We start from the raw sequence: 22,694 nt of genomic DNA on the forward strand, positions 1-22,694 counted from the left end.
TTGGTGGGTTTTTGGGGGGCTTTGGGCAGTTTGGGGGGGTTTGGGGGTTTCTTAGGGGCTTTTGGGGGGGTTGGGGGGGCCTTGGTGGGTTTTGGGGGGGCTTCGGGGGGTTTTTGGGGGGGCCTTGGGGGGGGTTGGGGTTTTTTTTGGGGGGGGTTGGGGGGTGTTTGGGGGTTTTTGGGGGGGTTTTGGGGGGCCTGGGGGGGTTGGGGGGTTTCTTGGGGGGGGTTGGGGGGGGGTTGGGGGGGGCCTTGGGGGGATTGGTGGGTTTTTTGGGGGGGCCTTGGGGGGTTTTGGGGGGCTTCGGGTGGTTTTGGGGGGGGACTTTGGAGGGACTTGGGGTTTTGGGGGGGTTTGGGGGGGCCTTGGTGGTTTTAGGGGGGACTTTGGGGGATTTTGGGGGGGCCTTGGGGGGGTTGGTGGGGTTTTGGGGGGCTTTGGGGCAGTTTGGGGGGGTTTTGGGGGGTTTGGGGCTGTTTTGGGGGGGTTTGGGGGTTTTTTGGGGGGGTTTTGGGGGGTGTTTGGGGGTTTTTGGGGGGGTTTTGGGGGGCCTGGGGGGTTTTGGGGGGTTCTTGGGGGGGGTTGGGGGGGGCCTTGGGGGGATTGGGGGGGCCTTGGGGGGTTTTGGGGGGCTTCAGGGGGTTTTGGGGGGGGACTTTGGAGGGACTTGGGGTTTTGGGGGGGTTTGGGGGGGGCCTTGGTGGTTTTAGGGTGGACTTTGGGGGATTTTGGGGGGGCCTTGGGGGGGTTGGTGAGGTTTTGGGGGGCTTTGGGGCAGTTTCGGGGGGTTTTGGGGGGTTTGGGGGGGCCTTGGTGGGTTTTGGGGCGGTTTGGGGGGTTTTGGGGGGGCCTTGGTGGTTTTAGGGGGGACTTTGGGGGATTTTTGGGGGGCCTTGGGGGGGTTGGTGGGGTTTTGGGGGGGTTTGGGGCAGTTTCAGGGGGTTTTGGGGGGCCTGGGGGGGTTTGGGGATTTCTTGGGGGCTTTTGGGGGGGCTTTGGGGGGGGGTTGGGGGGGCCTTGGTGGGTTTTTGGGGGGGCTTCGGGGGGTTTTGGGGGGGGTTTGGGGTGGTTTGGGGGGGCCTTGGTGGTTTTAGGGGGGGACTTTGGGAGATTTTAGGGGGGCCTTGGGGGGGTTGGTGGGGTTTTGGGGGGGCCTTGGGGGGGTTTTGGGGGTACTTTGGGGGATTTTGGGGGGACTTGGGATTTTTGGGGGGTTTGGGGCGGTTTGGGGGGGCCTCGGTGGTTTTAGGGGGGACTTTGGAAGATTTTGGGGGGGCCTTGGGGGGGTTGGTGGGTTTTTGGGGGGGGTTGGGGGGGCCCTTGGGGGGCTTTGGGGGTCTTTGGGGGGGTCTTTGGGGGGGGACTTTGGGGGGGGACTTAGGGTTTTTGGGGGGTTTGGGGCGGTTTGGGGGGGGCCCCTCGGTGGTTTTAGGGTGGACTTTGGGGGATTTTGGGGGGCACTTTGGGGGGTTTGGGGGGGCTTTGGTGGGTTTTTTGGGGGGGTTTGGGGGGGCTTCGGGGGGTTTTTGGAGGTCTTTGTGTTTTTTGGGGGGGGTTGGGGGGGCCTTGGGGGGGTTGGGGGGCTTTGGGGTTTTTTGGGGGGGCTTTGGGGGGGGCTTTGGGGGGCGACTTTGGGGGACTTGGGGTTTTTGGGGGGGTTTGGGGCGTTTTGGGGGGGCCTCGGTGGTTTTAGGGGGGACTTTGGGGGATTTTGGGGGGCCTTGGGGGGGTTGGTGGGTTTTTGGGGGGCCTTGGGGGGTTTTGGGGGGGCTTCGGGGGGTTTTTGGGGGTTTTGGGGGGGGGCTTTGGAGGGACTTGGGGTGTTTGGGGGGGCCTTGGTGGTTTTAGGAGAGACTTTGGGGGATTTTGGGGGGGCCTTGGGGGGGTTGGTGGGTTTTTTGGGGGGGGTTGGGGGGGCCTTATGGGGTTTTTGGGGGGCTTCGGGGGGTTTTGGGGGTCTTTGGGGGGACTTTGGGGGGGACTTGGGGTTTTTGGGGGGGTTTGGGGGGGCCTCGGTGGTTTTAGGGGGGACTTTGGGGGTTTGGGGGGGCCTTGGTGGGTTTTTGGGGGGGTTTGGGGGGGCTTCGGGGGGTTTTTGGGGGGACTTGGGGGGGCCTTGGTGGTTTTAGGGGGGACTTTGGGGGGGACTTTGGGGGGTTTGGGGGGGCTTTGGGGGTGTTTGGGGGGGTTGGGGGTTTTAGGGGGGACTTTGGGGGGATTTTGGGGGGACTGGGGGGTTTTTGGGGGGGTGGGTTTTTTTGGGGGGGGTTGGGGGGCATTTGGGGGGCCTCAGGGGCTTTTGGGGGGGGGTTGGGGGGTTTTTGGGGGGGCTGTGGGAGGTTTTGGGAGGTTTTTCGGAGGCTTATGGGGGGGTTGGGTTGGGGGGGGCCTTGGAGGGTTTGGGGGGGCTTTGGGGCAGTTTGGTGGGCTTTGGGGGGGGGGGGTGGGGTTTTTGGGGGGGTTGGCAGTTTTAGGGGGGACTTTGGGGGGTTTTTGGGGGTATTTGGGGTTTGTTGGGGGGCTTTGGGTGGTTTTGGGGGGGGTTGAGGGAGTTGGGGGGCATTTGGGGTTTTGGGGGGGACTTTGGGCAGTTTGGGGGGGGCCTTGGGGGGTTTTGGGGGGTCTTTGGGGTTTTTTTGGGGGGGGTTGGGGGGGCTTGGGGAGGGCTTTGGGGTTTTTGGGGGGGCTTTGGGGGTTTTGGGGGGGGTTGGGGGTTTTTGGGGGCAGGTTGGCAGTTTTGGGGGACTTTGGGGGGTTTTTGGGGGTCTTTGGGTTTTTTTGGGGGGGGTTGGGGGTTTTTGGGGGGGCTTTGGGCAGTTTGGGGGGGTTTTGGGGGGGACTTTGGGCGGTTTGGGGGGGCCTTGGGGGCTTTGGGGGGTCTTTGGGGAGTTTTGGGGGGTCTTTGGGGTTTTTTTGGGGGGGTTGGGGGTTTTTGGGGGGGCTTTGGGGCAGTTTGGGGGGGCTTTGGGGGGGGTTGGGGGGGCCTTGGGGGGTTTTAGGGGGACTTTGGGGGGTTTTTGGAGGGCTTCGGGTTTTTTGGGGGGGGGGTTGGGGGTTTTTGGGGCAGTTTGGGGGGTTTTTGGGGGGGACTTTGGGCGGTTTGGGGGGGCCTTGGGGGGTCTTTTGGGGTTTTTTTTGGGGGTTGGGGGGGGCTCTGGGGCGGTTTGGAGTTTTTGGGGGGCTTTGGGGGAGTTTGGGGGCTTTGGGGGATTTTTTGGGGGCCTTTGGGGGGTTTTTTGGGGGGGGTGGGGTTTTTTTTTGGGGGGTTGGCGGGGTTTTTGGGGGCTTTGGGGGGGCTTGGGGGGTTTTTGGGGGGCTTTGGGGTTTTTTTGGGGGTGTTGGGGCTTTTGGGGGGGTGGGGGGGTTTTGGGGGGGTTTGGGGGGGCTGGGGGGCCTTGGGGGGGTTTGCAGGGGCTTTTGGGGGGTTTTTGGGGGGGCGTTGTGAGGTTTTGGGGGGCTTGGGGGGTTTTTGGGGGGGGGGGGCGCTTACTCTTTGCCTTCCTCATCGATGTCGTCCACTTCGTACCTGGGGAAAAAGAGGGGGAAAAGAGGGGGGGGCAGCGCGGGAAATGGGGGGTTCAGGGGGGTGCGGGGGGGGTTGGGGGCTGCAGGGGGGATTTGGGGGGGTTCAGGGGGGATTTGGGGGGGTTCAGGGGGGATTTTTGGGGCGCGGGGGGGATTTGGGGGGGTCCAGAGGGGATTTGGGGGGCTGGGGGGGGGGGGGGGGCAGGGGGGATTTGGGGGGTCCAGGGGGGGTTGGGGGGGATTTTGGGGGGCCCAGGCCTTTGGGGGGGGGGGGGCTCAGGGGACAGAAACAGGGAGAACACCGGGAATTGGCGGCCATTTTGAGACGGAGGCGGCCATTTTGTGACACGACGGGGGGCCATTTTGGGGTGCAGGGGACGTTGGGGGGCTCAGGGTGGGTTTGGGGGGGCTCAGTTGGGGGGGGGGGGGCTCAGGCAGGGGTTTCGGGGGGCCCAGGGCTTTTGGGGGGGCTCAGGAAGCGGAAACAGGGAGAAAACGGGATTTGGCGGCCATTTTGTGACGTGACGGAGGCCATTTTGCAACGCGAGAAGCCATTTTGTGACACGAGGCCGCCATTTCGCGACGCGAGGCCGCCATTTCGCGACGCGACGGGCCATTTTGCGACGTGAGGCCGCCATTTTGTGATGCAAATGGCCATTTCGCGACGCAAGGGGGCCATTTCGCGACGCAACGGGCCATTTCGCGACGCGAGGGCTGCCATTTCGCGACGCGGAGGCCGCCATTTTGTGATGTGACGGGCCATTTCGCGACACGAGGCGGCCATTTCGCGACGCGAGGCCGCCATTTCGCGATGTGATGGGCCATTTTGTGACGCGGAGGGCCGCCATTTTGCGACCTGATGAGCCATTTTGCGACGCGAGGCCGCCATTTTACGACGTGAGGGGGACCATTTTCAGACGCAAGGCGACCATTTTGCGACGCGAGGCCGCCATTTTGCGACACGAGGCCGCCATTTTGCGATGTGACGGGCCATTTCGCGACACGATGGGCCATTTTGCGACACGAGGTGGCCATTTTGTGACATGAGGCCACCATTTTGCAACGCGATGGGCCATTTCGCGACGCGAGGGCCGCCGTTTCGCGACGCGAGGCCGCCATTTCGCGACGCGGAGGCCGCCGTTTCGCGACGCGAGGCCGCCGTTTTGTGATGTGAAGGGCCATTTGCAACACGAGGCTGCCATTTTATGATGTGACGGGCCATTTCGCGACACGATGGGCCATTTTGCGACACGAGGTGGCCATTTTGTGACATGAGGCCACCATTTTGCAACGCGATGGGCCATTTCGCGACGCGAGGCCGCCATTTCGCGACGTGATGGGCCACTTTGCGACGCGAGGGCCGCCATTTTGTGATGTGACGGGCCATTTTGTGATGCGAGGCGGCCATTTCGCGACGCGAGGCCGCCATTTTGTGATGTGGACGGGCCATTTCGTGACACGATGGGCCATTTTGCGACGCGAGGCGGCCATTTCGCGACGCGAGGCCGCCATTTCGCGACGCGAGGGCCGCTATTTCGCGATGTGACGGGCCATTTCGCGTCACGATGGGCCTTTTTGCGACACGAGGTGGCTATTTTGTGACATGAGGCCACCGTTTGCGCGATGTGAGGCTGCCATTTCGCGACCTGACGGGCCATTTTGCGACGGCGAGGCCGCCATTTTGCGACCTGACGGGCCATTTTTGCGACGCGAGGGCCGCCATTTTGTGATGTGACGGGCCATTTCGTGACACGATGGGCCATTTTGTGACATGAGGCCGCCATTTCACAACGCGAGGAGGCCGCCATTTCGCGACCTGACGGGCCATTTTGTGACGCGAGGAGGCCCGCCATTTCGCGACCTGACGGGCCATTTCGCGACGCGGAGGCCGCCATTTCGCGACGCGAGGCCGCCATTTCGCGACCTGACGGGCCATTTTGCGACGCGAGGGCCGCCATTTCGCGGCGCGAGGCGGCCATTTCGCGGCGCGACGGGGGGCGTTTCACCCACTTGTTGGCGGCGTGGCTGTAGCTGACGACCTCGGCCAGGATCCACTGCTCGTCGCCCTCCAGCCCCTTCACCCCGCGCGGCCCACCTTGTCCCCGGCTTTGGCCACGTAGTCGCCGGCCGCCGGCACGGCCCCGCAGAGCGGCGGCGGCCTGGAAACGGCGAGGAAGACGCCCGGGGGTTTTGAGGCAAAACCCCGCCAAATCGGTAGGAAAAAAAAGAAATTAAGAAAGCCGTCGATCGTCGCGGAACGCCGCCCCACCTCTCGCCGGGTTTCCCGATCCAGAGCGGCAGCGTCATGGCCGACTGCTGCAGCAGCGTCATCAGCACGCCGCGCCGCATGGTTTTCCGGGGCGGTTCGGCTTCGCTGTAAATCCCGGCGATTTTGGCGGCTGCGAGGAAATTGGGGGTAAAAAAAAAGGGAATTTTCGGGGGAAAGTGGGAGATTTGGGGGGGAAAGTGGGGAATTGTGGGGGAAGCGGGGAATTGGGGGTTGGAAATGGGGAATTTGGGGGGGGGAAGCGGGGAATTTGGGGGGGGAAGCAGGGAATTTGGGGGGGAAAAGTGGGGAATTTGGGGGTGGGAAAAAGTGGGGAATTTGGGGTTGGAAATGGGGAATTTGGGGAGGGAAGCAGGGAATTTGGGGGAAAATCGGGAATTTGGGGGAAAAAGTGGGGAATTTGGGGGAAAAAGTGGGGAATTTGGGGGAAAAAGTGGGGAATTTGGGGGGGGAAAGTGGGGAATGTGGGGGGGAAAGTGGGGAATGTGGGGGGGAAAGTGGGGAATTGGGGGGGGAAAGTGGGGAATTGGGGGGGGGAAGCGGGGAATTGGGGGGAAAAGTGGGGAATTTGGGGGGGAAAAGTGGGGAATTTGGGGGGGAAAAAGTGGGGAATTGGGGGGGAAAGTGGGGAATGTGGGGAGGAAAGTGGGGAATGTGGGGGGGGAAATGGGGAATTTGGGGGGGAAAGCGGGGAATTGGGGGGGGAAAGTGGGGAATTGGGGGGAAAAGTGGGGAATTTGGGGGAAAAGTGGGGAATTTGGGGGAAAAGTGGGGAATTTGGGGGGGAAAAGTGGGGAATTTGGGGGGGAAAAGTGGGGAATTTGGGGGGGGAAGCGGGGAATTTGGGGGGGGAAGCGGGGAATTTGGGGGAAAATGGGGAATTTGGGGGGGAAAAGTGGGGAATTGGGGTTGGAAATGGGGGAATTTGGGGAGGGAAGCAGGGAATTTGGGGGAAAATGGGGAATTTGCGGGGGAAAAGTGGGGAATTTGGGAGGAAATGGGGAATTTGGGGGGGAAAGCGGGGAATTGGGGGGGGAAGCGGGGAATTTGGGGGGGGGGAAGCGGGGAATTTGGGGGGGGGGAAAGCGGGGAATTTGGGGGGGAAAATGGGGAATTTGGGGGGGGAAAGTGGGGAATGTGGGGGGGGGAAATGGGGGAATTTGGGGGGAAAGCGGGGAATTGGGGGGGGAAGCGGGGGAATTGGGGGGAAAGCGGGGAATTGGGGGGGAAAGCGGGGAATTGGGGGGAAAAGTGGGGAATGTGGGGGGGGAAAAGTGGGGAATGTGGGGGGGAAAAGTGGGGAATTTGGGGGGGAAAAGTGGGGAATTGGGGGGGGGGAAGCGGGGAATTGGGGGGGGAAGCGGGGAATTGGGGGGAAAAGTGGGGAATTTGGGGGGGGGAAATGGGGAATTTGGGGGGGGGAAGCGGGGGAATTGGGGGGGAAGCGGGGAATTGGGGGGGGGAAGTGGGGAATTTTTGCGGAGTCGGTCGGGATTTTTGGGGGGAAGGGGGAGCAGTACCGATGCGGCGTTCCTCCAGCAGCGACTTGATCTCGGCGATTTTATCCAGCGCCTTGCGGAGGATGCTGGGGGGAAAAGAAAGCGCAAAAATGGGGAAAAGAAGGAAACAAAATGGCGGGTGAGAGGGGGAATGGGGATGGGGGGGGGGGATTTTGGGGGGAAATGGGGAGATTTGGGGGGGAAAGGGGAGGATTTGGGGTTGAAAAATAGGAATTTCTAGGGGAAAAAAGAGGGATTGGCGGGAGAAAAGCAGCATTTTTTAAGTTAAAATGAGAACATTTGGGGGGAAAAGGAGAATTTAGGTGGAAAGTGGAAGATTTGGTAGGAAAAGCAGAAGATTTGGGGGGAAAAGCAGAAGATTTGGGGGAAAAGTAGAAGATTTGGGGGGAAAAGTAGAAGATTTGGGGGGAAAAGCAGAAGATTTTTTAGATTACAATGGAGATTTGGGGGAGAAAAGGGGGGTTTTTGAGGTTAAAATGGGGAGATTTACGGGGAAAAAGGGGGGGATTTGGGGAGAAAAGGGGATTTTTGAGGTTAAAATGGGGAGATTTGGGGGAAAGGGGATTTGGGGGAGAAAAATGGGGATTTTTGAAGTTAAAATGGGGATATTTGGGGGGAAAGGTGGGATTTGGGGGGAAAGGGGGAGAATCTAGGGGAGGAAAAGGGGGATTTTTGAGACTAAAATGGGAATGTTTTGGTAGAAAGGCGGCATTTAAAGGGAAAAAAAAAGCCTATTTAAGCTTAAAAAACAGGATTTGGGGGCAAAAACCAGTTAAAAAGATAAACTGGGGGGGGGGGGTAAGCAGGATTTGGGAGGGAAAGTGGGTTTGGGGTTAAAATGGGGCTTTGGAGCTTAGAAATGGGGGAGTTTTCAGGTAAAAAAACAGACTTATTTGGATTAAAAGAGGAAATTTCAGGGCAAACACAAGTATCCGGAGCGCAACAAATGCAGGTTTTGCGGTAAAAAAAAGGAAATTTTGAGAGGGAACGGGGGCGATTGGGGGGGGGAACGGGGGGATTTGAGGGGGAAAGGGGGGGATTGGAGGGGAATAAGAGGGATTGGGGGGGGGGAATAAGCGGGATTTGAGGGGCAATAGGGGGATTGGAGGGGGGATAAGAGGGATTTAAGGGGGAATAAGTGGGATTTGAGGGGGAACGGGGAGGATTTGAGGGAGAACATGCGGGGGTGGAGGGAAAAAAGGAGGGAACTTAAAGGGGAATAAGTGGGATTTGAGGGGGAAAGGGGGGGATTGGGGGGGGAATGGGGGGATTGAGGGGGAACGGGGGGGATTTGAGGGGGAAAAGGAGGAATTCAAGGGGGAATAAGTGGGATTTGAGGGGGAAAGGATGGGATTGGAGGGGGAAAGGGGGGAATTTATGGGGGAATAAGTGGGATTTGGTGGGGAAGGGCGGGATTGGAGAGGGATCGGGGGGCCTGGCGTTACAAAATAAGAATTTGGGGGTTAAAAAAGCGGGGAGCGGCGGCTAAAAGCGGCCATTTTGCGGCTGGAGCCGGCGGTTCTGAGGTGAAAAAGGGGGCGGGGGGGGGGGTGGGGGTCGAAAAAGCAGGGGAAAAAGAAGAAAAAAAGCAGCAAAGCGGGCACCCACTTGCACTCGGCCTCCGCGTCGGCTTTGGCGGTGGTGTAGAGCCCCCGCAGCTTGGTCCGGTAATAGGGGGAGACTGGGGGGGGGCGGGGGGGCAGGGGGGGTGAGGGGGAGCCCCCCGCGGGGTCCCCACCCCCCCCCCGCCGCCGCCGCCCCCCGCCCCGCCGCCGCCCCCCTCACTCTTGTTCTCCGTCTGCATCCGCTCGTGGGTTTTCTGGATGTTGACCAGGTTGTGCTCGCTGCGGGAGCGCTCCTCCTGCGGGGCCGGGCGGGGAGGGGACGGGCAGCGGGGGAAAACGCCAAAAAAACGCTTTTAAAAAAAAAAAAACACACACACCCCCCCCCGCGTCTCGCTGCCCGCCCGCCGCGGTACCTGCGTCTGCTTGATGAGCTGGTGCAGCTCCCCCAGCAGCTCCGCGATGCGGGAATCGGCCGACACCAGCGCCATGACAGCGGCGGCGCCGAGGAAGCGGGAGGGAAGGGAGAGCGCAAAATGGCGGCCGCTCCCTCACGGCCGGCGCGGCGCGGCTCTGCGCATGCGCGCAAGCACCCCCCGCCGCCGCACTGCGCATGCGCCCTCTCCACCCCCCGCCGCACTGCGCATGCGTCCTCTTCACCCCGCCGCACTGCGCATGCGTCCTCTTCACCCCGCCGCTCTGCGCATGCACCCTCTGCACCCCGCGCACTGCGCATGCGCCCTCTCCACCCCGCCGCACTGCGCATGCGTCCCCTCCACCCCGCCGCTCTGCGCATGCGCCCTCTCCACCCCGCCGCTCTGCGCATGCGCTTGCGCCGCCGAGCGGCGCCGCACACGCGCACACCCCGCCGGCGCCGCCGCCGCGCTGCCTGCCGGGAGCTGGAGTCCTCCCCTGATTGGCTCCTTCTCTGCGTTGCCATTGGCTGCCGCCGGCTGGCCCCTCGCTCCCATTGGCCGCGCGGTCTCCGGTCCCCGCCCACCCGGCTGAAGGGGGAAGATGGGGCGCGCGGGGCCCGGGGGGGATCTGTGGGGCCGGGGATCGGTGGGGCGGGATCTATAGGGCGGGATCTATAGGGCAGGGGGATCGCTGGGTCACGTGCGCTGCGGTCACGTGCGTGGGGGGGGGGTCACATGACCCGGCTCGCCGTCATGGCGGATGAGGAGCCGCTGCTGCCCGGTGAGCCCCGGCCCCACGGCCGGCCCCACAGCCCGCCCCATAACTTGCTGTTACACCCACAGCCTGCCCCATAGCCCGCCCCATAGCCCAGCCCCATAGCCTGCCCCATAACCTGCCACCTGCCCCACAACCCGCCCCAGCCCCACAGCCTGCCCCATAGCCCAGCCCCATAGCCTGCCCCATAACCTGCCACCTGCCCCGCAACCAGCTCTATACCCTGCCCCTGCCCCACAACCTGCCCCCAGGCCCCCAACCAGCCCCATACCCTGCCACCCGCCCCACAACCCGCCCCATAACCTACCCCATAGCCCACCCCTAGCCCTATAGCCAGCCCCAGCCCCATAACCTGCTTTCAGCCCCACAGCCTGCCCCATAACCCACCCCAGCCCCACAATGAGCCCCATAACCTGCCCCATAGCCCACCCCCAGCCCCATAGCCAGCCCCACAACCTGCCCCCAGCCCCATAGCCAGCCCCATAACCCGCCCCCACCCCCCCAACCAGCCCCATAACCCGCCCCCAGCCCCCCAACCAGCCCCATACCCTGCCCCACAGCCCAGCCCCATAGCCAGCCCCATAGCCAGCCCCATACCCTGCCCCCAGCCCCCCAAGCAGCCCCATAACCCGCCCCCAGCCCCCCAACCAGACCCATACCCTGCCCCTGCCCCACAACCCAGCCCCATAGCCAGCCCCATAACCTGCCCCCAGCCCCATAGCCAGGCCCCAGCCCCCCAACCAGCCCCACTCACCCCCTCCCCCCCCAGCCCCGCCCCCCCCGGAGCCGCCCGGCGCCCCCTGGAGGAACGGAGCTGCCTTCTGGTGAGCCCCCTGCCCCACACATCCCCGCCCCACACATCCCTGCCCCACACATCCCCGCCCCACACATCCCCGCCCCACACATCCCTGCCCCACACATCCCCGCCCCACGGCTCCCCGCAGGCTGCTGGGGCTCTGCAACAACCTGCCCTACGTGCTGATGCTCAGCGCCGCCCGCGACATCGTGGAGCCGGCCCCGCCCGCGCAGGTGGGGCCGCCCCGCCCCCAACCCCGCCCCCCAAGGCCCCGCCCCCCGAGGCCCCGCCCCCAAGGCCCCGCCCTCACCCTTTTTTGGCTCCTCCCCCCCCCCAGGTGCTGCTGCCCCACGGCAACGGCTCCGCCCGCGACTGCGGCCCTGTCTCCACCGGGGTGAGGGGGCGGGGCCTGAGGGGGGCGGGGCCTGAGGGGGCGGGGCCTAAAGGGGTGGGGCTCGATGGGGCGGGGCTTGGGTGGGGCCTGGAGGGGCGGGGCCTAAAGGGGTGGGGCTCGATGGGGCGGGGCTCAACAGGGCGGGGCTTGGGTGGGGCCTGGAGGGGCGGGGCCTGAGGGGGCGGGGCCTAAAGGGGTGGGGCTCGATGGGGCGGTGCTCAACAGGGCGGGGCTTGGGTGGGGCCTGAGGGGGCGGGGCCTAAAGGGGTGGGGCTCGATGGGGAGGGGCTCAACAGGGTGGGGCTTGGGTGGGGCCTGAGGGGGCGGGGCCTAAAGGGGTGGGGCTCGATGGGGCGGGGCTCAACAGGGTGGGGCTTGGGTGGGGCCTGAGGGGGCGGGGCCTGGGGGGCGGGGTCTAAAGGGGGTGAGGCTCGATGGGGCGGGGCTTGGTGGGGTGGGGCCTAAAGGGGTGGGGCTCAATGGGGTGGGGCTGGGTGGGGCGGAGCCTAAAAGGGTGGGGCCTTGAGGGGTGGGGCCTGATGGGGCGGGGCCTGAAGGGGTGGGGCTTGAGTGGGCGGGGCCTGATGCGGTGGGGCTCAACGGGGCGGGGCTTAAAGCCTTGGGGCGGGGCTGGAGGGGGTGTGGCGGGGCCTAAAGGGGTGGGGGAAGGGGCGGGGCCTGAAGGGGCGGGGCTTGATGGTGGAGCTTGAAGGGGAGGGGCTTAAAGGGGTGCGGTTGAGGGGGCGGGGCCTAAGGGGGTGGGGTTTCGAGGGGTGGGGCTTAAAGGGGCGGTGCTGTGGGGGCGGGGTTTAATGGGGTGGGGCGGGGCTTCGAGGGGTGGGGCCTAAGGGGGTGGGGCTTAATGGGTGGGGGTGGGGTGGGGCTTGAGCGGGTGGGGCCTGGAGGGGGAGGGGCTGGGAGGGATGGGGCGGGGCCTAAATGGGTGGGGCTGTGGGGCGGGGCTGGAAGGGGCGGGGCTTTGGGTGGGGCCTGGAGGGGGAGGGGCTTGGAGGGGCGGGGTGGGGCTGCCCCCCATCTCTGGGTCAGCGCCTCTTTCTATGGGGCTGCCCCCCAAGCTGTGGGTCTGCCCCCCAAGCTGTGGGTCACCCCCCAATCCATGGGCCTGCCCCCCATATGTGGGTCACCGCCTCTTTCTATGGGGGAGGGCCTCTTTCTATGGGCCTTCCCCCTAAGTTGTGGGCCTGCCCCCTAACTTGTGGGTCTGCCCCCCACCTGTGGGTCAGGCGGTGCTGCTGGCCGACATCCTCCCCACGCTGCTCCTCAAGCTGGCCGCCCCCTTCGGCATCCACCTCCTGCCCTACAAGTATGCAAATCCGGGGGGCGGAAACGTGTGGGGCAGGACTTGGGGGGCGCGGATGCCCGGGTCCCCCGCTCTGCCCCACAGCCCTGACGTCCGGGTCCGCCCCCCCCCCCCCCCTTCTCTGCCCCACAGCGTGCGGGTCGTCGGCGCCGCGCTCTGCGCCTGGGGCAGCTTCGCCCTGGTGGCCTCGGCCACCAACATGGCCGCCAGCTTGGGGGGTGCGTGTGGGGCTGGAAATGTGTGGGGCTGGGGGGGTGGGGCTGGGGAGTGTGGGGCTGGGGGATGTGGGGCTGGGAGGGGTGGCGCTGAGGATGTGTGGGGCTGGGGGGTGTGGGGCTGGGGGGTGTGGGGCTGGGGGGTGTGGGGCTGAGGTGTGGGGCTGGGGTGTGGGGCTGGGATATGTGGGGCTGGGGTGTGGGGCTGAGGTGTGGGGCTGGGGTGTGGGGCTGAGGTGTGTGGGGCTGAGGGGTGGGGCTGGGACGGATGGGGCTGGGGGATGTGGGGCTGGGGTGTGGGGCTGGGATATGTGGGGCTGGGACGGGTGGGGTGAGGTGTGAGACTGGGATATGTGGGGCTGGGGTGTGGGGCTGGGATATGTGGGGCTGGGGTGTGGGGCTGAGGTGTGGGGCTGGGGTGTGGGGCTGAGGTGTGTGGGGCTGGGGATGTGTGGGGCTGGGATAGGTGAGGCTGAGGTGTGGGGTTTGGGTATGTGGGGCTGCAAATGTGTGGGGCTGGGGAGTGTGGGGCTGGGGGATGTGGGGCTGGGAGGGGTGGCGCTGAGGATGTGTGGGGCTGAGGGGTGGGGCTGGGGGGTGGGGCTGGGATATGTGGGGCTGGGGTGTGGGGCTGAGGTGTGTGGGGCTGGGGATGTGTGGGGCTGGGACAGGTGGGGCTGAGGTGTGGGGCTTGGGTATGTGTGGGGCTGGGGGATGTGGGGCTGGGAGGGGTGGCGCTGAGGATGTGTGGGGCTGGGGGGTGGGGCTGGGATGGGTGGGGCTGGGGGGTGTGGGGCTGGGATATGTGGGGCTGGGATATGTGGGGCTGGGATATGTGGGGCTGGGGTGTGGGGCTGAGGTGTGGGGCTGGGGTGTGGGGCTGAGGTGTGTGGGGCTGGGGATGTGTGGGGCTGGGATAGGTGAGGCTGAGGTGTGGGGTTTGGGTATGTGGGGCTGCAAATGTGTGGGGCTGGGGAGTGTGGGGCTGGGGGATGTGGGGCTGGGAGGGGTGGCGCTGAGGATGTGTGGGGCTGAGGGGTGGGGCTGGGGGGTGTGGGGCTGAGGTGTGGGGCTGGGACGGGTGGGCTGGGGTGTGGGGCTGGGATGGGTGGGGCTGGGTGGTGGGGCTGGGATATGTGGGGCTGGGGTGTGGGGCTGGGGATGTGTGGGGCTAGGACGTGTGGGGCTGAGGTGTGGGGCCGACACATGTGGGCCCAATATGTGGGGCTGATGTGTGGGGCCGATGTGTGGGGCTGGGATGTGAAGAGCTGGGGCGTTTGGGGCTGATGTGTGGGGCTGATATGTGGGGCCGGGACATGTGGGGCCGATGTGTGGGGCTGACGTGTGGGGCTGCCCCCAGGCGTGGTGCTGGCCAGCGTGGCCTCGGGGCTGGGGGAGGTCACCTTCCTGGCGCTCGCCGCCCACTACCCCAGGTATGGGGCAGCCGTGGGGCTGGGGGGCGATGTGGGGCTGGGGGGCGATGTGGGGCTGGGGGAGCCGTGGGGCTGGGGGGCGATGTGGGGCTGGGGGGGCATGGGGCACTGGGGGGCACCGTGGGCCGGTGCCATGGGGCGCTGTGGGTCGCCGTGGCTCATGGTGTGGGTCGCTGTGGGTCGCGGTGTGGGTCGGTGTGGGTCAGTGTGGGTCACCGTGGGTCACCCTGGGTCAGTATGGGTCGCTGTGGGTCACGGTGTGGGTCACCGTGGCTCGCCGTGGGTTGCGGTGTGGGTTGCTGTAGGTCGCTGTGGGTCACTGTGGGTCACGGTGCAGGTCAGCGTGGGTCGTTATGGGTCACAATGGGTCGGTGTGGGTCGCCATGGGTCGGTGTGGGTCACGCCATGGGTTGCTGTGGGTCAGTGTGGGTCACCATGGGTCACGGTGGGTCGGTGTGGGTCACATTGTGGGCCGGTGTGGGTCACGCTGCGGGTCACGGTGGGTCGGTGTGGGTCACGCTGTGGGTCGCAGTGGGTCACTGTGGGCCGCAGCGTGGGTCGCCGTGGGTCACGCTGTGGGTCACGCCGTGGGTCGCGGTGGGTTGGTGTGGGTCACGCTGTGGGTCGCGGTGGGTCACTGTGGGTCGCGGTGTGGGTTGCCGTGGGTCGGTGTGGGTCATGCTGTGGGTCGCGGTGGGTCACTGTGGGTCACCGTGGGTCGGTGTGGGTCACGCCATGGGTCGCGGTGGGTCACGCTGTGGGTCACGCCGTGGGTCGCGGTGGGTCACTGTGGGTCGCGGTGTGGGTTGCCGTGGGTCGGTGTGGGTCACGCCATGGGTCGCGGTGGGTCACGCTGTGGGTCACTGTGGGTCACCGTGGGTCGGTGTGGGTCACGCCGTGGGTCGCGGTGGGTCACGCTGTGGGTCACGCCGTGGGTCGCGGTGGGTTGGTGTGGGTCACGCCGTGGGTCGGTGTGGGTCACGCCGTGGGTCGCGGTGGGTCGGTGTGGGTCACGCCGTGGGTCGGTGTGGGTCACGCCGTGGGTCGCGGTGGGCGCGGGCGTGAGCGCTGCGCCCCCTGCAGGGCGGGGCTGCCGTGCTGGTCGTCGGGCACGGGGGGGGCGGGGCTGGGCGGGGCGCTGGCCTGGGCGGGGCTGCTGCAGGCGGGGCTGCCCCTCCCCCACGCCCTGCTGCCCGCCCTCGCCCTCCCCCCCCTCACCCTCATCAGGTCAGCGGGGCGGGGTGGGGCGGGGGCGGGGCGGGGGGTCCCAGGGAGCAGAGCTGGGGGGCAGGGCCATGGGGCAGAGCTGGGGGGCAGAGCTGGGGGTCCCAGGGGGCCATGGGGCAGAGCTGGGGGTCCCAGGGGGCCGTGGGGCCATGGGGCAGGGCCATGGGGTGGGACTGTGGGGCAGAGCTGGGGGTCCCAGGGGGCCATGGGGCCGTGGGGCGGAGCTGTGGGGTGGGACTGTGGGGCAGAGCTGGGGGTCCCAGGGGGCGGAGCTGTGGGGTGGGGTTGTGGGGCAGAGCTGGGGGTCCCAGGGGTCCCAGGGGGCCATGGGGCGGAGCTGTGGGGTGGGGTTGTGGGGCAGAGCTGGGGGTCCCAGGGGGCCATGGGGCCGTGGGGCGGAGCTGTGGGGTGGGACTGTGGGGCAGAGCTGGGGGTCCCAGGGGGCGGAGCTGTGGGGTGGGGTTGTGGGGCAGAGCTGGGGGTCCCAGGGGGCGGAGCTGTGGGGTGGGGTTGTGGGGCAGAGCTGGGGGTCCCAGGGGTCCCAGGGGGCCATGGGGCGGAGCTGTGGGGTGGGGTTGTGGGGCAGAGCTGGGGGTCCCAGGGGGCCGTGGGGCCGTGGGGCGGAGCTGTGGGGTGGGACTGTGGGGCAGAGCTGGGGGTCCCAGGGGGCGGAGCTGTGGGGTGGGGTTGTGGGGCAGAGCTGGGGGTCCCAGGGGGCGGAGCTGTGGGGTGGGGTTGTGGGGCAGAGCTGGGGGTCCCAGGGGTCCCAGGGGGCCATGGGGCGGAGCTGTGGGGTGGGGTTGTGGGGCAGAGCTGGGGGTCCCAGGGGGCCATGGGGCGGAGCTGTGGGGTGGGGTTGTGGGGCAGAGCTGGGGGTCCCATGGGGCAGGGCCATGGGGTGGGGTTGTGGGGCAGAGCTGGGGGTCCCAGGGGGCCATGGGGCCGTGGGGCAGGGCCATGGGGCAGAGTTGTGGGTCCCAGGTGTCCGTGGTGCCATGGGGCGGGGCTGTGGGGCAGGGCTGTGGGTCCCAGGGGTCCATGGTGTTAAGCTGTGGGGCAGGGTTGTGGGGCACAGCCATGGGGTGGGGCTGGGGGTCCCTGGGGGTGCATGATGCCGTGGGGCAGGGCCGTGGGGCGGGGTTGTGGGTCCCAGGGGGCCATGGGGCAGGGTTGTGGGGTGGGGTTGTGGGGCAGACCCATAGGAACTGGGGTCCATAGAGCTGTGGGGCAGAGCTGGGGGGTGGAGCCGTGGGTCCCAGCAGTCCATGTCACCGTGGGGCAGACTTGTGGGTCCCGAGGGTCCGTGTTGCTATGGGGCAGAGCCGGGGGGGGCTGGGCTATGGGGCTGAGCCGTGGGGCAGAGCCATTGGGTGGGGCTGTGGGGCAGAGCTGTGGGTCCCAGAGATCTATCTTGCTATGGGGCAGAGCTGTGGGGCTGAGCCATGGGTCCTGTGGGGTGGGGCTGTGGGGCAGAGCTGTTGGTCCCAGGGGTCCATCTTGCTATGGGGCAGAGCCGTGGGGCTGAGCTGTGGGTCCATGGTGCTATGGGGCGGAGCTGTGGGGCGGAGCCGTGGGTCCTGGGGCTCTGTGCCACCGTGGGGCAGAGCCGTGGGGCTGCCCCACACGTGCCGCCCCCCCCCCCCCCGTTTCTCTCTGCCCCACAGCTACTTCTTCCTGCTGGGGCCCCCCCCGGGCCCCACGGAGCCGCCCCGCCCCGCCGTGGGGCTGACGCCGGCCGAGAAGTGGGGCGCGACAAAGGTGATGTGGGGTCAGCTGTGGGGCGGGGACGTGTGGGGCGTGGGTTGGCTATGGGGCAGGGATGTGTGGGGCCCAGACGCTGGGGTCATCTATGGGGCAGGGTTCTGTGGGGCCTGGGCGCCTGGATCTGCTATGGGGTAGGGATCTGTGGGGCCCAGACACCTGTGTGCGCTATGGGGCGGGGATCTGTGGGGCCCAGATACTGGCGTTATCTATGGGGTGGAGATGTGTGGGGTCTGGAGACCTGGGTGCGCTATGGGGCGGGGACTTGTGGGGCCCAGATACAAGGGTTCACTATGGGGCAGGGATCTGTGGGGCACAGGCGCCTGGGTGCGCTATGGGGCAGGGGCATGTGGGGCCAGGACTCCTGGGTCCATTATGGGGCAGGGACACGTGGGGTGGGCATGTGTGGGTCTGCTATGGGGCGGGGATCTGTGGGGCCCAGATGCCAGAATTATCTATAGGGCGGGGATGCATCAGGCCCAGACACCTGGGTGCGCTATGGGGCAGGGATCTGTGGGGCCTGAACGCCTGGGTCTGTTATGGGGCAGGGATGTGTGGGGCCCAGATACCAGGATTATCTATGGGGCAGGGATGCGTCAGGCCCAGACACCTGGGTGCGCTATGGGGCGGGGATCTGTGGGGCACGGACACTGGGGTCATCTATGGGGCAGGGATGTGTGGGGCCCAGACACTGGCATTATCTGTGGGGTGGGGATGTGTGGGGTCCGGAGACCTGGGTGCGCTATGGGGCGGGGATCTGTGGGGCCCGGATACCTGGGGACGCTATGGGGCAGGGACTTGTGGGGCCCAGATGCTGCGGTGTGCTATGGGGCAGGGATCTGTGGGGCACAGACACCTGGGGACGCTATGGGGCAGGGACTTGTGGGTCAGCTGTGGGGCAGGGATTTGTGGGGCCTGGGCGCCTGGGTGCGCTATGGGGCGGGGACGTGTGGGGCGGGGACGTGTGGGGCGGGGACGTGTGGGTCCCAGTGGCCGCTCCCCCCAGGCCGCCCTGCGCCAGGCCGTGCCCTTGGCCCTCGTTTACTTCGCCGAATATTTCATCAACCAGGGGTTGGTGCGTGTGGGGCAGCCGTGGGGCTGGGGGGGCAGGGAGGTGCTATGGGGCTGGGGGGGGATGTGGGGCGGGGGGGCTGCAGGGGGGTACTGGGGGGGCTACAAGGGGGTGCTGTGGGGCTGGGGTGGGTGCTATGGGGCAGGAGCTGTGGGGTTGGGAGGAACTGGAAGGGTTCTATGGGGCTGGGCTGGGTGTTATGGGGCCAGAGTGGGTGCTATGGGGCAGGAGTGCTATGGGGCAGGTGCTATGGGGCTGGGAGAAACAGGAAGGGCTCTATGGGGCTGGGCTGGGTGCTATGGGGTGGGTGCTATGGGGTGGGTGCTATGGCGCTGGGAGGAACTGGAAGGGTTCCATGGGGCTGGGCTGGGTGCTGTGGGGCAGGTGCCGTGGGGCTGGGAGGAACTGGAAGCATTCTGTGGGGCTGGGGTGGGTTCTATGGGGCAGGAGCTGTGGGGCTGGGTGCTATGGGGTGGGTGCTATGGGGCAGGAACACTATGGGGCAGGTGCTGTGGGGCTGGGAGGAACTGGAAGGGTTCTATGGGACCAGAGTGGGTGCTATGGGGCAGGAGTGCTATGGGGCAGGTGCTATGGGGCTGGGAGAAACAGGAAGGGCTCTATGGGGCTGGGCTGGGTGCTATGGGGTGGGTGCTATGGGGCGGGTGCTATGGGGCTGGGAGGAACTGGAAGGGTTCTATGGGGCTGGGCTGGGTGCTGTGGGGCAGGTGCCGTGGGGCTGGGAGGAACTGGAAGGATTCTGTGGGGCTGGGGTGGGTTCTATGGGGCAGGAGCTGTGGGGCTGGGTGCTATGGGGCAGGTGCTATGGAGCAGGAACACTATGGGGCAGGTGCTGTGGGGCTGGAACTGGAAGGGTTCTATGGGGCTGGGCTGGGTGCTATGGGGTGGGTGCTATGGGGCTGGGAGGAACTGGAAGGGTTCTATGGGGCCAGGGTGGGTGCTATGGGGCAGGAGTGCTATGGGGCAGGTGCTATGGGGCTGGGAGAAACAGGAAGGGCTCTATGGGGCTGGGCTGGGTGCTATGGGGTGGGTGCTATGGGGCGGGTGCTATGGGGCTGGGAGGAACTGGAAGGGTTCTATGGGGCTGGGCTGGGTGCTATGGGGTGGGTGCTATGGGGCTGGGAGGAACTGGAAGGGTTCTATGGGGCCAGGGTGGGTGCTATGGGGCAGGAGCTGTGGGGCTGGGTGCCATGGGTTGGGTGCTGTGGGGCTGGGTGCTATGGGGTGGGTGCTGTGGGGCAGGAGCTGTGGGGCTGGGTGCCATGGGGCTGGGAGGAACTGGAAGGGTTCTATGGGGCTGGGGCAGCTGCTATGGGGCAGGAGCGCTATGGGGCAGGTGCGGTGGTGCTGGGACAGCTGCCGTGGGGCAGACACCACAGCACAGACGCCGTGGGGCTGGGCCCTGCGCTATGGGGCCGGACCCTACCCTTGCGCCCCACCGCCGTGGGTCCAGCCCCACACTTCTCCCCCCCCCCCCCAGCTGGAGCTGCTCTACTTCCCCGCCTCCGCCCTGACCCACAACGAGCAGTACCGCTGGTGAGCCCCACAAGCGGCGCCGGGGGGGGATGTGGGGCGTGCCGTGGGGCACGCCGTGGGGCAGCCCCACATCTCCCTGCCCCACAGGTACCAGCTGCTCTACCAGGCCGGCGTCTTCGCCTCCCGCTCGTCCCCGCGCTGCGTCCGCCTGCGCCGCCTCTGGCTGCTCGCCCTGCTCCAGGTGCCGCCCCCCCGCTATGGGGCAGAGCCAGCAGTGGGGCGGCCCCATAACCTGCCCTTCGCCCCGCCCCCCTCCCCCAGGTCCTGAACGCTCTGCTGCTATTGGCTGCCGTGGCCGTGCCCTTCCTGCCGGGATTGGCCGTCGCCTTCGCCCTGGTGGCGGGGGAGGGGCTGGTGGGCGGGGCCGCCTACGCCAACGCCTTCCTCAACGTGGCCGAGGAGGTGGGGCGGGTGTGGGGCAGAAGGTGTGGGGCAGAAGGTGTGGGGCGGGTGTGGGGCAGAAGGTGTGGGGCGGGTGTGGGGCGGGGTGTGGGGCGGGGTGTGGGGCGGGGTGTGGGGCAGAAGGTGTGGGGTGGGGTGTGGGGCAGAAGGTGTGGGGCGGGTGTGGGGCAGAAGGTGTGGGGTGGGTGTGGGGCAGAAGGTGTGGGGCGGGGTGTGGGGCGGGGTGTGGGGCAGAAGGTGTGGGGCGGGGTGTGGGGCGGGGTGTGGGGCAGAAGGTGTGGGGCGGGGTGTGGGGCGGGGTGTGGGGCAGAAGGTGTGGGGCGGGGTGTGGGGCGGGGTGTGGGGCAGAAGGTGTGGGGCAGGGTGTGGGGTGGGGTGTGGGGCAGAAGGTGTGGGGCGGGGTGTGGGGCGGGGTGTGGGGCAGAAGGTGTGGGGCGGGGTGTGGGGCGGGTGTGGGGCAGAAGGTGTGGGGCGGGGTGTGGGGCGGGGTGTGGGGCAGAAGGTGTGGGGCGGGGTGTGGGGTGGGGTGTGGGGCAGAAGGTGTGGGGCGGGGTGTGGGGCAGAAGGTGTGGGGCGGGGTGTGGGGCGGGGTGTGGGGCAGAAGGTGTGGGGCGGGGTGTGGGGCGGGGTGTGGGGCAGAAGGTGTGGGGCGGGTGTGGGGCGGGGTGTGGGGCAGAAGGTGTGGGGTGGGGTGTGGGGCGGGCTGTGGGGCAGAAGGTGTGGGGCGGGGGTGGGGTGTGGGGCGCAAGGGGTGGGGCAGGGTGTGGGGCGGGGTTCTGGGACAGAATGTGTGGGGCGGGCTGTGGGGCAGAATGTGTGGGGCAGTGGGGTGGGGGGTGGGGCGGGGGTGGGGTGTGGGTGGGGCAGGGGGCGGGGTGTGGGGCAGAATGGGTGGGGCAGGGGGTGTGGGGCAGGGGGTGTGGGGCAGGGTTCTGGGGCAGAATGTGTGGGGCAGGATGTGGGGTGTAGTGTGGGGCAGGGCGTGGGGTGGGGGATGGGACAGAATGCGTGGGGCAGGGTGTGAGATGCAGTGTGGGATGGGGTGGGGGGTGGGGCGGGTTGTGGGGCAGAATGTGTGGGGCGGGGGGTGGGGTGTGGGGCACAAGGGGTGGGACAGGGTGTGGGGCAGGATGCGGGGCAGGGCGGGGCGTGGAGCGGCGCGTGGGGCAGGGTGTGGGGCAATGTGTGGGGCAGAGCTCCCTAAGCCGTGGGGCGGGGCGCGCAGGTGGGGCCCGTGGGGCGGGACCTGGCGGTGACGGTGGCGGCGCTGGGCGACGCCGTGGGGATCGCGCTGGCCGGCGGCGCCGCGCTCGGTGTCCATGGGGCCTTCTGCCCCACGGCCTGACCCACGGCGCGGGGACGGCGACCCGCGGCACAGAGCAGGTACGCGCCCCACGGCTCTGCCCCACGGCGCTGGGGGGAGGCGTGGGGGTCGCGGTGGAGGGGAGAGCTGGGACCCACAGCTCTGCCCCACGGCGCTGGGGGGAGGTACGGGACCCACGGCTCTGCCCCATGGCACTGGGGGGAGGTACAGGACCCATAGCTCTGCCCCACAGCGTTGGGGGGAGACGTGGGGCCCACAGCAGTGGGGAGAGCTGGGACCCATGGCTCTGCCCCATGGCTGTGGGGGGAGGTACGGGACCCACAGCTCTGCCCCACAGCAGTGGGGGCGGCCTGGGTCTCGTGTCTCTGCCCCACGGCAGAGGGGAGATCCGGGACCCACAGCAGCGGGAGGCACGAGACCCACGGCTCTGCCCCACGGCGGCGGGGAGCCCCAGGACCCACGGCACCAGGGAGCTCGAGGACCCACGGCTCTGCCCCACGGCGGCGGGGAGCCCCAGGACCCACGGCACCAGGGAGCTCGAGGACCCACGGCTCTGCCCCAAGGCAACAAGAACCGCTGGGACCCACAGATCTGCCCCACAGAGCCCAGGGTCCCACAGCTCTGCCCCACCGCGGCATGAACGTCTGGGACCCACAGCTCTGCCCCACAGCGCCATGAGCTCCCTGTGCCCCATGGCTCTGCCCCACAGCGGCATGAACTGCTGGGACCCACGCTGCTGCCCCACAGAGCCCAGGGACCCACGGCTCTGCCCCACAGCAAAAAGAACTGCTGGGACCCACGGCTCTGCCCCATGGTGCCGTCCACCCCATGGCTCTGCCCCATATGGACGTGGCCCTCGGTGCCCCACGGTTCTGCCCCATGGCAACATAGACCTCAGGGACCCACGGCTCTGCCCCACAGCAAAAAGAACTGCTGTGCCCCACAGCTCTGCCCCACACAGACATGGAGTCCTGTGCCCCACATCTCTGCCCCACGGCTCTGCCCCACATGGATGTGGGCTCCTGTGCCCCAAATCTCTGCCCTAGATCTCTGCCTCATGGCTCTGCCCCATATGGAAGTGGACTCTGGTGCCCCACAGCTCTGCCCCAC

At 67.1% G+C, this 22,694-nt stretch overlaps 2 protein-coding genes across 2 annotated transcripts; one reads left to right on the plus strand and one right to left on the minus strand.

Moving 5' to 3' along the window:
- Nucleotides 1–3,486: 3,486 nt before the first annotated feature.
- Nucleotides 3,487–9,430, minus strand: SGF29 (SAGA complex associated factor 29). The gene is given in 8 exon segments (XM_075724695.1): nt 3,487–3,526; nt 5,536–5,606; nt 5,609–5,684; nt 5,795–5,924; nt 7,333–7,397; nt 8,941–9,013; nt 9,118–9,193; nt 9,311–9,430. Coding segments are annotated over 8 exon segments (606 nt in total). The 5' UTR covers nt 9,386–9,430.
- A 633-nt stretch (nt 9,431–10,063) lies between these two features.
- Nucleotides 10,064–21,605, plus strand: CLN3 (CLN3 lysosomal/endosomal transmembrane protein, battenin). The gene is made up of 14 exons (XM_075724696.1): nt 10,064–10,091; nt 10,855–10,909; nt 11,030–11,114; nt 11,219–11,275; nt 12,520–12,599; nt 12,729–12,814; nt 14,172–14,244; nt 15,328–15,471; nt 17,136–17,229; nt 18,239–18,307; nt 19,803–19,858; nt 19,946–20,039; nt 20,120–20,260; nt 21,486–21,605. Exons 1-14 carry the CDS (start codon nt 10,064–10,066, stop codon nt 21,603–21,605), a joined length of 1,182 nt encoding a protein of 393 aa, XP_075580811.1.
- The last annotated feature ends 1,089 nt before the right edge of the window (nt 21,606–22,694 follow it).

Source organism: Pelecanus crispus, chromosome 23 (genome assembly GCF_030463565.1).
Source record: "Pelecanus crispus isolate bPelCri1 chromosome 23, bPelCri1.pri, whole genome shotgun sequence".
In the NCBI taxonomy this organism is placed as follows: domain Eukaryota; kingdom Metazoa; phylum Chordata; class Aves; order Pelecaniformes; family Pelecanidae; genus Pelecanus; species Pelecanus crispus.

What these genes read in the sequence shown, in the direction of transcription:
- CLN3 (XM_075724696.1), top strand. Translation starts at nt 10,064, where the DNA reads ATGGCGGATGAGGAGCCGCTGCTGCCCG. An exon ending in GCGGCCCTGTCTCCACCGGG is followed by an intron (nt 11,276 to 12,519) that starts GTGAGGGGGCGG and finishes CCTGTGGGTCAG; the next exon opens with GCGGTGCTGCTGGCCGACAT. An exon ending in AGAAGTGGGGCGCGACAAAG is followed by an intron (nt 17,230 to 18,238) that starts GTGATGTGGGGT and finishes CGCTCCCCCCAG; the next exon opens with GCCGCCCTGCGCCAGGCCGT.